General features: G+C 36.8%; 1 protein-coding gene across 4 annotated transcripts; it reads left to right on the forward strand.

Annotated features, from left to right (window-relative positions):
* Positions 1 to 2,042: 2,042 nt before the first annotated feature.
* On the forward strand, positions 2,043 to 8,519 carry LOC136219610 (uncharacterized). Of its 4 annotated transcripts, XM_066007080.1 has the most exons (8): positions 2,043 to 2,228; positions 4,168 to 4,453; positions 4,613 to 4,705; positions 4,852 to 4,938; positions 5,340 to 7,578; positions 7,899 to 8,014; positions 8,113 to 8,225; positions 8,316 to 8,519. In XM_066007080.1, exons 2-8 carry the CDS (start codon positions 4,267 to 4,269, stop codon positions 8,421 to 8,423), a joined length of 2,943 nt encoding a protein of 980 aa, XP_065863152.1. In that variant the 5' UTR covers positions 2,043 to 2,228; positions 4,168 to 4,266; the 3' UTR covers positions 8,424 to 8,519. The 4 variants fall into 4 exon arrangements, with proteins under 4 accessions (XP_065863152.1, XP_065863149.1, XP_065863151.1 ...); XM_066007077.1 differs by having other exon boundaries at positions 4,168 to 4,705; XM_066007079.1 differs by having other exon boundaries at positions 4,174 to 4,705.
* The last annotated feature ends 580 nt before the right edge of the window (positions 8,520 to 9,099 follow it).

Genomic DNA, 9,099 nt, shown 5'->3' on the forward strand with positions numbered 1-9,099 from the left:
GGTTCTCATGTAAAAGTTATAGATGAATCCTTAAACTCAAACTCACTATGAGACCTAGATGCGACACTACATTCTTTTGTTATCGCCTAATGGGCAACTTGGTGCCAAGTATGGGTTAGTCATGTATATACTGAATCATGTTGAGGGACCATGAGTGAAGTGTGGGGGTTTCTACTCATATTAGGGAAGATCAGATATCACCGACCATTTGATTAATGGAACTGAGAATAGTGTGGCCACACCGGATGAAGCAGTGGATATTGCTTATTCGAACTTATCAGTTCACTAAGAGATCAAGAAATGTTTGAACACTATATGAGGATGACTGTACCATGCCTCATGTTCACCATGATATTATTTAGTAAAGGATTACTATGAGGTTACTATTAGGTTCTCAGTCTTTAAACACGAGATTAATATCTGAGTTGGATAGTCATAGTGGTGAGCTAAAACCTACTGATGACATGATTAGACGAACTTTGGATGTTTGGTCTAACCACCACCTCTAAATATACTTATCTAGATCGCTCGCAAAATAGAAGTACTATAGAATCAACGTTTTGTTTAAGTTGGTTAGAACAGAGTTAATGGACCCAAATGAACAAGGGAATTCGATTGGATTCTATTTAGTTTTAGTTGAGCAGAAGACCAGTGAGATTATCATAAGAGACAGACTCTAACCGAGCCTCAAGAGCACAAACAAAGGGGCGGTATGCCGAACCAAGCCCATCAAGAACAACTTCCACCAAATCATCATTCGAAACTGGACGTTGGAGTGCAGAAAGTTGATCACTGACCATTTTTGCATATTGAAGACACGTAGAGATAATGCCATTCTCTCTTTTAAGATTGTGAAACCGAAATTTCACATCCTGAATTTGAGACCGACAGCCAACAGAGTATGCTTTTGTCAAATGTTCCCATGCTTGAGAAGCAGTAGCCGCACCAACTACTTGAGGCAATACACCAACAGAAAGGGATGAAATAATAGTACTAAGAACTAGTTGATCTCTCTGTTCCCATTGTCTGTATACTAGATTAGGGTTACTAGCAGCCAGGGTTTTGACAGGAACAACAACCCGAGGATCAATGTGATTAGCGAACCCATGGCCTTTGATGATTGACATAATTTGAGTTTTCTAAAGGATGTAGTTTGTGGAGTCGAGTTTAATGGAGATGGAGTTGTTTATAGAAGAGCTGGAAAATGATTGGGTGATGGAGGTGTTTTGGGTGTTATTGTATGTGTTGCCAGTGACCATGTGGGAGACGAACTGATGATCCTAAAAAAAGCCAATGGAAGGAGAGAAGTTACCGAGACAAAAGAAAATAGAGTTTTAAAATTACAAAAGCTCTAATACCGTGAAAGTTTGTAATTTTCCTTAGTTTGTATTGTAATATCGGTATTAGTTTCCTCTCATAAGTCCTTACTTGAGTTTGCTACTCTCTCTAATCATGGGCTAAAGATACAAATTATCCCTCAACTCAGTATATTCATATGGACTCTGATAACCAAACGAATTTAGTCATTTATCATTAAATCTAAACTTATTAAAATTATTCTAAATCTAATGGTAAATGAACAGATTTATTTGATCATCATATCGTTGTGAACACTGTTGTCCCTCGACATAAAAGAAGAAGAAAAAATTGCTAGACCTATATAATCATTGATTTTGATTCCTCTAATCGGACATGAGTAAAAAAAATTAGTACTTTTAGAATGACATGATTAATATTTTAAAGAAAACATTATTTTAATTTATTGCCGTATGTGGACTTGCAACTGTATTTCCTTATCCGGAAATGTTAATGTAAATAAATAAACATTTAGTAGTATCTGTTAACATTTAAAAAGTAGTAAACAAATATTTAAAAAATAGGTTTAAGTAGAGATTGCCACAAAGTTGACATGGAGGTGAATCTAATTAAAATAGTAATATTTCATGGCAGGCATCAGAAAACTGATACTATTGGCCTGGAATGTTGTTACTTACGTGGCATATCCTGGTCCTCACATACACCAGAATCTCAAACCTTCCTTCCTGTCACTGTATTGCAGAACTCTTGCCAGCCACTTTCTTTTATTTCTTACTTCAGAATCTTCTCTCTCTCTCTCTCTTTCTATCCTCAATCTGTCCCAGCTTCATATATGCTCAAACTTTCTTTCTTTTTTCTGTTCTTGGAGCAATAGAAAACAACCATATTTCAAGGATTTGAAGCTTAATAGGGTATGTTCATCTTCTCAATCATCTATTTTTCTCTCAATTTTTACTTGCTTTTCCTTGGGTAGTAGTGACGATGATATTTTAGATTTTCCCCCAAATTTTTCTCTACTTGTGGTTTTGTGATTTGTGTTTGGATAATACTGTAGAGTAGGATCAGTAGATCAAGCATCATTGATCAGTTATTTTAAATTTTTTTGTTGTTGTTTTCGATTATGTGTATGATATTCTTCTAATACGGATTTTCCTGATATTCTTCTGATACCAATTTTCTGGATCAATTTCGGATTGTGTTTTTTGTTTTTCCCAACGGTGCAACAATGGTGTTTGTCCTATTAGGGTGTTCTTGAAGAAAGTGCAAATTATTATGATTTCAGTTACCCATAATTGCCCATACGATTTGTTCTATAATTGTGACCATTTCAAACTTTTTTACTACTTGAAAATGGAAGAAGTAGCTAGTGATAATCCTTGTGAATGAATTCATTGTTATCCAAAACCGCTTAGGTTTGCAATATTATGGATTGCTAGCGTAAGCAAAATGGTAACGAAGTTAGTAATAACCGTTTTATTCCAAATACAACTTTTTGTAGATAAAGTATATGAAATTGAAATTCTTGTTGGCATAATTTATTATCCAAAGCTTTTGCTGTAACGACCCGGTCCGGAGTGGGTGTTGCTGGGATAGAAAGCCTGAGCAAGGAGCGGTCCTGAGGGACGGAGATCGGCAGGAATGAACCTAATCCCACATCGGAAATGGAGAAGGAGTGATTGGGCTTATCAGTAAGATGAGAACTCAATACATGCAGACGCGTTTTAAAGCCGTGAGGCCCAATGTGTTGGATTTGGGTGTGTTACATTTACTGCCTAGCTCCAAGCTAAATCTGAGCAAAGCCACATTAAAAGCTCTTTTTCAATTGCTAGTTGGGTGAAAACTGAAAACCATTTTGTTGGGAAAATACTTTTACTTCAAATTTTACGAATTCTTGTCATCTTCATTTTGTAAATGTAGGAAAATTTTGATTTCCCTATAAATCCGGTAACAAATAAACTGTTTTTGGGTAGTAAGATATAGATGTTGCATGATAGGTAGATTTGATTACATTGAAATATGTTGTTATGGTCATATTGTGTTAACTTAAGCTCTATGAGCTTCTTGAATGTGCCTTCATAAGGAATTATTCTGATGGTCGATTTGTTAATTAGAAGAATTGTACAATTCGTTAGATAGATTGGAAAACAAGATCCTCAAACTAAACTTTCTTGGTATATTTGTCATATTCGCATACACTTTGCTTGTAATCAATCTATGGCTTCCGTCTGCCAAGTAAATTAAATATTTGTAAAGTGGTGCAAATAAATGGTGCATAATGGTAGTTTTGATTACATTGAAGTATGTGGTTATGGGCTTGATACCTAAGCTCTATGAGCTTCTTGAACGTTGCCTTTATAAGGAATTATTCTGATGGTTGATTCGTTAATTAGAAGAATTGTACAACTCAGTAGGATAGAGTGGAAAACAAGATCCTCAAACTCTATTTTCTTGGGATATTTGTCATATCCGCGTAGACTTTGACAGCTTGCAATCAATCTATGGCTTCCTCAGCTAAGTAAATTAAATATTTGAGGTGTCGTATGGATCAGAATTAATGTTATGTCAACCAAATTGTTTAAGCCCTTTGTGTGTTTTAGGAATGCAGCATTACTTCTGCAAGCATAAAACTTTGATATGTTCAATTTAATTTATGAAATAAATGGTTTCATGTTTTCAGTCGTTGATCTTTGTTCGATGCCTTTGCATCATATGTTGATGCAATTCAATCAGAACATAGATTTTATGTAAACCTTGGTGCTTCCGCTGATTTCTTCAGAAAGTTCTATTCCATGCCTTGGAATTCAATTTTTGCCATCAAATGATGTATATTAATTCGAATGTTTTCTGTAGACACAGAGTTGTTGTGTTTAGCACCATGGAGAAGTTTGACTTTTACGTGGACCTCATTGGAATTTCAGGATTTCCTATTGGAGAGTTCATACATCAAAGATGAATGTGGATGATGAAAACATACTTCAATCAACTAATCTAAGTCTTGCTCTCGGTTATTCCAATCAGTGTATTCAGACAATATTAAACAGTGATCCAGGTGCAGGTGCAAATGCAGCTTCAAGGGTAGACATGACTTTTGTGGCCACGAACACCCTGGCTGAACTGGTTTGGTCTCCAAAAAGAGGTTTGTATCTTAAATGTGCCGATAGTAGCTTTACCAACCAAGAGCCCTCTCTTTTATATGGTCTAGAAACTATTGACATGGCTAGCGAATCGAATTCTGATAAACATATCTCAATTACTACAAAACCTATCAACAAAGAAATATTTATGGCTTCTTTAGCTGCTTGTAAATTGGAGAGTGAAGTTGCTGGAGAAGATAATTCCAGTATGTTTCCTTCAAGCAATGCTGACATCATCCCGTTAGGCGGAACAGGTAATGAACTGACCACAGATGTTCATGAATTATTTTAACATCCCATCAGTAGTGTTAATGTTACTCTGTTTTGTAATTGAATCTATATGTGTTATAGTGTATCTGAAATGCCTATTCTTAATTAGTTAATGTACCTTATTTGGCAGCAACCTGTGACCAGGTGGAGGAAACGGAAAATGCAGTAAACATGAATGTTTTACAGAACGAGGATCCAAGAAGTAATAAAGGGGAAGGTATGTGTGATTAAGTCGGTTTCCTCACCTGAAATACGAAATCGGGGAAAACAAATTTCAAAGTTCTTCATTTGCATGATGCTATCCTTCCAGTTATGTTTGACACCACAATAGTACCTCTAGAAAGCTGCCTCGGCTTTAAAGCTGGAGTAGTAGATACACTTTATTGTTTAGAATTCATTTATTGATATTGTTTCGGAAATGCACTATACTAAGTACCCAATATTTTCAATATGAGACGAGAACAATCTCAAATATGGCTTTTTCCAGAGTACTCAAGATATTTCACACTGTTTTCTCTAGCTTCTATGTGCATCAGTATATTAAAAGACAATGTAGTTTCTTTCATTTTGAATCACCTCTCGAAAATGGCTATGATGTTCTTTTGTCAATTGAAACAGATGAATTCAAACCAGATATGGCACAAAACTATCCAACTTGTGAGGAACACGTTGCTGAATCTAAAGACATCAGTGAGGGCACTCATGCATTAGGAATGCAAATTGTTGTGGCCCCTGTAACACATGCTACGGAAGAATGTGAAGCTAATGAAACTAAAGTTCACTATGCAGTATCCTCTGGAAGAGGACGTGAGAAAATGCCATCGATCTTAGACGAAGGTAGGAAAGGTAAAACGGGCACTAGGAATCTTCTGGAAACTATGGAGTCAACTGCTGAAAATGATTTAGAAAATCCCCTTGGTGAAAATGCTTTTCGTGTGGCTACTGAGATTGTAGCACTGAAATCTGCTGATATAATTGAAAGCAACATTCAGCAGGACAAGACTGTTGAAGTGAAAGAGTCTTCCAGTAACAGTGAATTTCGAAAGGGTCGTATAAATGGAAAGAGTATTGTTTTAGCTGATGAAGATGAAGATAGAATGATGTTGAATAAGGAGAATGTGGATGGTAGCAATGACACTGTTGAAAGTTGTAATAGTACCGGGCAATTATCAACAGGAAAACGGAAATGGAACTTTGAGCAAACGCTGATTGTCGAGAACAAAAGGGTTAAAAGGCAGATTCATGAAAGTCCTGGTTCGTCTTCAAAACAGAATAGTTCATTCATGAACTGGATCTCAAACATGACGAAGGGGTTCTCGAGATTACCTCAAAGTGGGGCTCCTCCTTGTGCTGTCGTTTCTAATCCTGATCATGGACATGAAAATGCTGATCAGGACTTGATCACATGCAACAAAAACGAAGATCCGAAGCCCAGAAATGTAGGATTTCAATCGATTTTTCGGTCCCTTTATAGTCAAAAGGGAAAGGGCCAAGAAGCTTCCGCCTTGAATTCTGATCGGGAAACAAAAGTGTCTAAAGAACTTGAGCTGGAAAATAGAACTTGTAACTTGAATGCTACTCCAATAGCCTATTGTATGGGGACTGGTAATGTTTACAATCGATTTCTGCCAACAAGTGAGAGGTTCAATGAGTCTACATCTGGCAATCAAGTGGGTCCATCGGTCCGTTCTAAAGATATATCTATGGATCTTGTTCCCATTCAAGAAAGCAATGCCAACTCTACAGAGAACATAAATCCAAGCAACCTGCCAACTAATAAGGAGAAAGATGGAACAAGCTCCAATTTTTCTCATGGAAAATATAATACAAATAGTGTTGAGAAGATCGATTCTGAAATTCCATTTGAAGCGAAGACAGCCCGTGATTTTTGTTTCAGAGGTGACCCATTAGAAAGCTCGTGGGTAGCTCGATTTACTAACAGAACTTCTGGTCCCTCTCCAAATCAGGATCCTCGGAAAAGAAGTACTGGTGAACCTCTTGATTACTCTCGTGATAGCATGAAGCTAAATCCTCAATTGCAGAATCTCATTGGTTCTTCGAATGTGCATGAAAATGATGAGAACATGACGTGTGTGCAAAACTGTGGTACTGCTGCTGAATCTTCCTTTGGTTTCAATAAAATCAAAGGACAACAGAATGATAAGTCCGATTATAAACTGAACCGTGTCTCACCTTCCTCGAGATGTGATAGCTCCGAGGCAATGGCTTCTGTTTTCGCAAGGAGATTGGATGTGTTTAAACACATTGTGCCATCAGACGACCCAGATAGAGCAGATTCTGCAACCATGACTTGTTACTTTTGCGGTATGAAGGGTCATCACTTGCGAGAATGTCCAGAGATAGTAAGTACTGAGCTCGAAGACCTTGAAAGGAATTTCAATTTATACGATGGAGTAAAACAATTGTCTTGTGTGTGTATTAGATGTTTTCAGTCCAATCATTGGGCTGTTGCTTGTCCTAGTGTGTGTAAAAGATTGAAAAATGAACCGGAATGTGATACTTCTCTGGCCAACCAGTTTCGTCCTATCAAAATGGAGCTTGATGTGAGAAATGATGATGATAAAAAGCAAGAAGATACCACCATTGATGCACTCAAAGCTCGTAATTACAATGATTCTGGAGTGGAAAAAGATCTCACCTTTAACTTGAAATCAAATGAAGCTTCTACTTCCCGAAAAAGGTCACTAGGGAAGGAAATTGCTTCAAGTTCAGTGGACAAAAGGTTGAACCAAGTGACACCTTTATATAGTGCTATCAATGCCCAGGTTTCTGATGTGCCTAGTGGAGTATTTGACGCCATAAGAAGTCTTCGTTTGACGCGAACAGATATTCTCAAGTAAGCAAATTTACTAAATCATGATGTGGTATTATTGATTGTTTGAAGTACCTGCACTGATCACATCAAAGCTTATCTATTTGCTAGTCTTAATATCAGTAAAGCTCATTTTTATGTCCTTTTTTTCTATTCAATATGCTTAAGGCGAAAATTCCTTGCATATTATTGTGATATAGGTGCTTAGTTCTGACACGAAAATACTTTTGATCTGACTCCATCTTTGTTTGCATCAGTTGAGATCAATCAACAAACATTTATGCTGTCTTGTACGAAATGTGTGTAAATTTCTTTAATTCATTTTTGGTCTGCATGGACATCAGATGGATCAACTCCAGTTTACCAGTTTCACATCTTGATGGATTTTTCTTGCGGTTGCGGCTAGGAAAGTGGGAAGAGGGATTAGGAGGAACCGGATACTATGCAGCTTACATAAGTGGTATGAAAAGAAAAGAAAAGAAAAGAAAAACGTTAACTCGTCGATGGCATTCATTTTTCCATTAACAGTATAAGTGATTTTCTGATATGATTACACAGGAGAACACATGGAGAGTTCGGTGGAAAAGTCGAAAACTTCAATTGCTGTAAATGTTGGTGGGATGAAATGTTCAGTTAAAAGTCAATATGTCTCAAACCATGACTTCCTTGAGGTAAAAGCAGTGTAGATTTTGTGGATAATGGTGCAAATAGATGCATTTCTTTGTAAAATTGATGATTTTAGGTGTGTTTGAATAATGCAGGATGAACTTAGAGCATGGTGGTCAGCTACCTTAAGGGGTGGTGATAAAATACCCTCTGAAGAAGAGTTAAGATTGAAAGTTAAGGAGAAGAAAATGTTAGGATTTTGAAAACTCAATTTCAGATATGAAGTTAGAAGTAATTTCGTATTACTGTCATTATTTATTAAACTTGTGCCAATTCATAAAAGGGTTTCTTTCTTTCAACTGTCCACAGGTTTTTAGTATACAAAACGTTTATGCAATGCTACAAGTATACAATTCTAGAATCCCCGAATTGTACCAAACCGTATTCACCCCTAATTCTTTAGGTTTGTTTTTGGCCTAAAAACATAACAAATTGTATTTATCTTTTACTATTTTTTTATTATACAAAACATAGGCATCAATGATGGTGGATTCAATGCTCTGCCCGGGTTGGATTTCCACTGGAGTCTGTTGGAGTCTTTATAGCTAGAGCAATATGTAAGTCCTCTCATGAATCGTTTGGTGGTCTTAAGGCTTTACTAGACCCTGGGTTGGATATACCTTTCCTATACCAGAACTTTTTGTAATAATAATAAAAAAAAAACATCAGCTATGCCAGGAAGGGCACCAATTCATCTCCTGGACTGGATAAGTTGAGATAACTAGTTTTGCGGGCTTATGCAGGTATTTACAGGGTCAGGTATTCGTCTAGGTCCACGGTTAATGTGTCGGTTTGGACAAGAAAAATGGTTTTAAGCTCAATTAGGCCAGATCTGTTGAAACCTGCATATATTTAAACACAGACCGACTCAGACTGGTC

Source organism: Euphorbia lathyris, chromosome 2 (genome assembly GCF_963576675.1).
Source record: "Euphorbia lathyris chromosome 2, ddEupLath1.1, whole genome shotgun sequence".
Taxonomy (NCBI): domain Eukaryota; kingdom Viridiplantae; phylum Streptophyta; class Magnoliopsida; order Malpighiales; family Euphorbiaceae; genus Euphorbia; species Euphorbia lathyris.

Bases quoted from the DNA above. Each gene is read 5' to 3' on its own strand.
- LOC136219610 (XM_066007077.1), top strand. From the start codon at position 4,267: ATGAATGTGGATGATGAAAACATACTTCAATCAACTAATCTAAGTCTT. The intron at 4,939-5,339 runs GTATGTGTGATT...CAATTGAAACAG, and splicing joins AAGAAGTAATAAAGGGGAAG to ATGAATTCAAACCAGATATG. The intron at 8,226-8,315 runs GTAAAAGCAGTG...TGAATAATGCAG, and splicing joins CAAACCATGACTTCCTTGAG to GATGAACTTAGAGCATGGTG.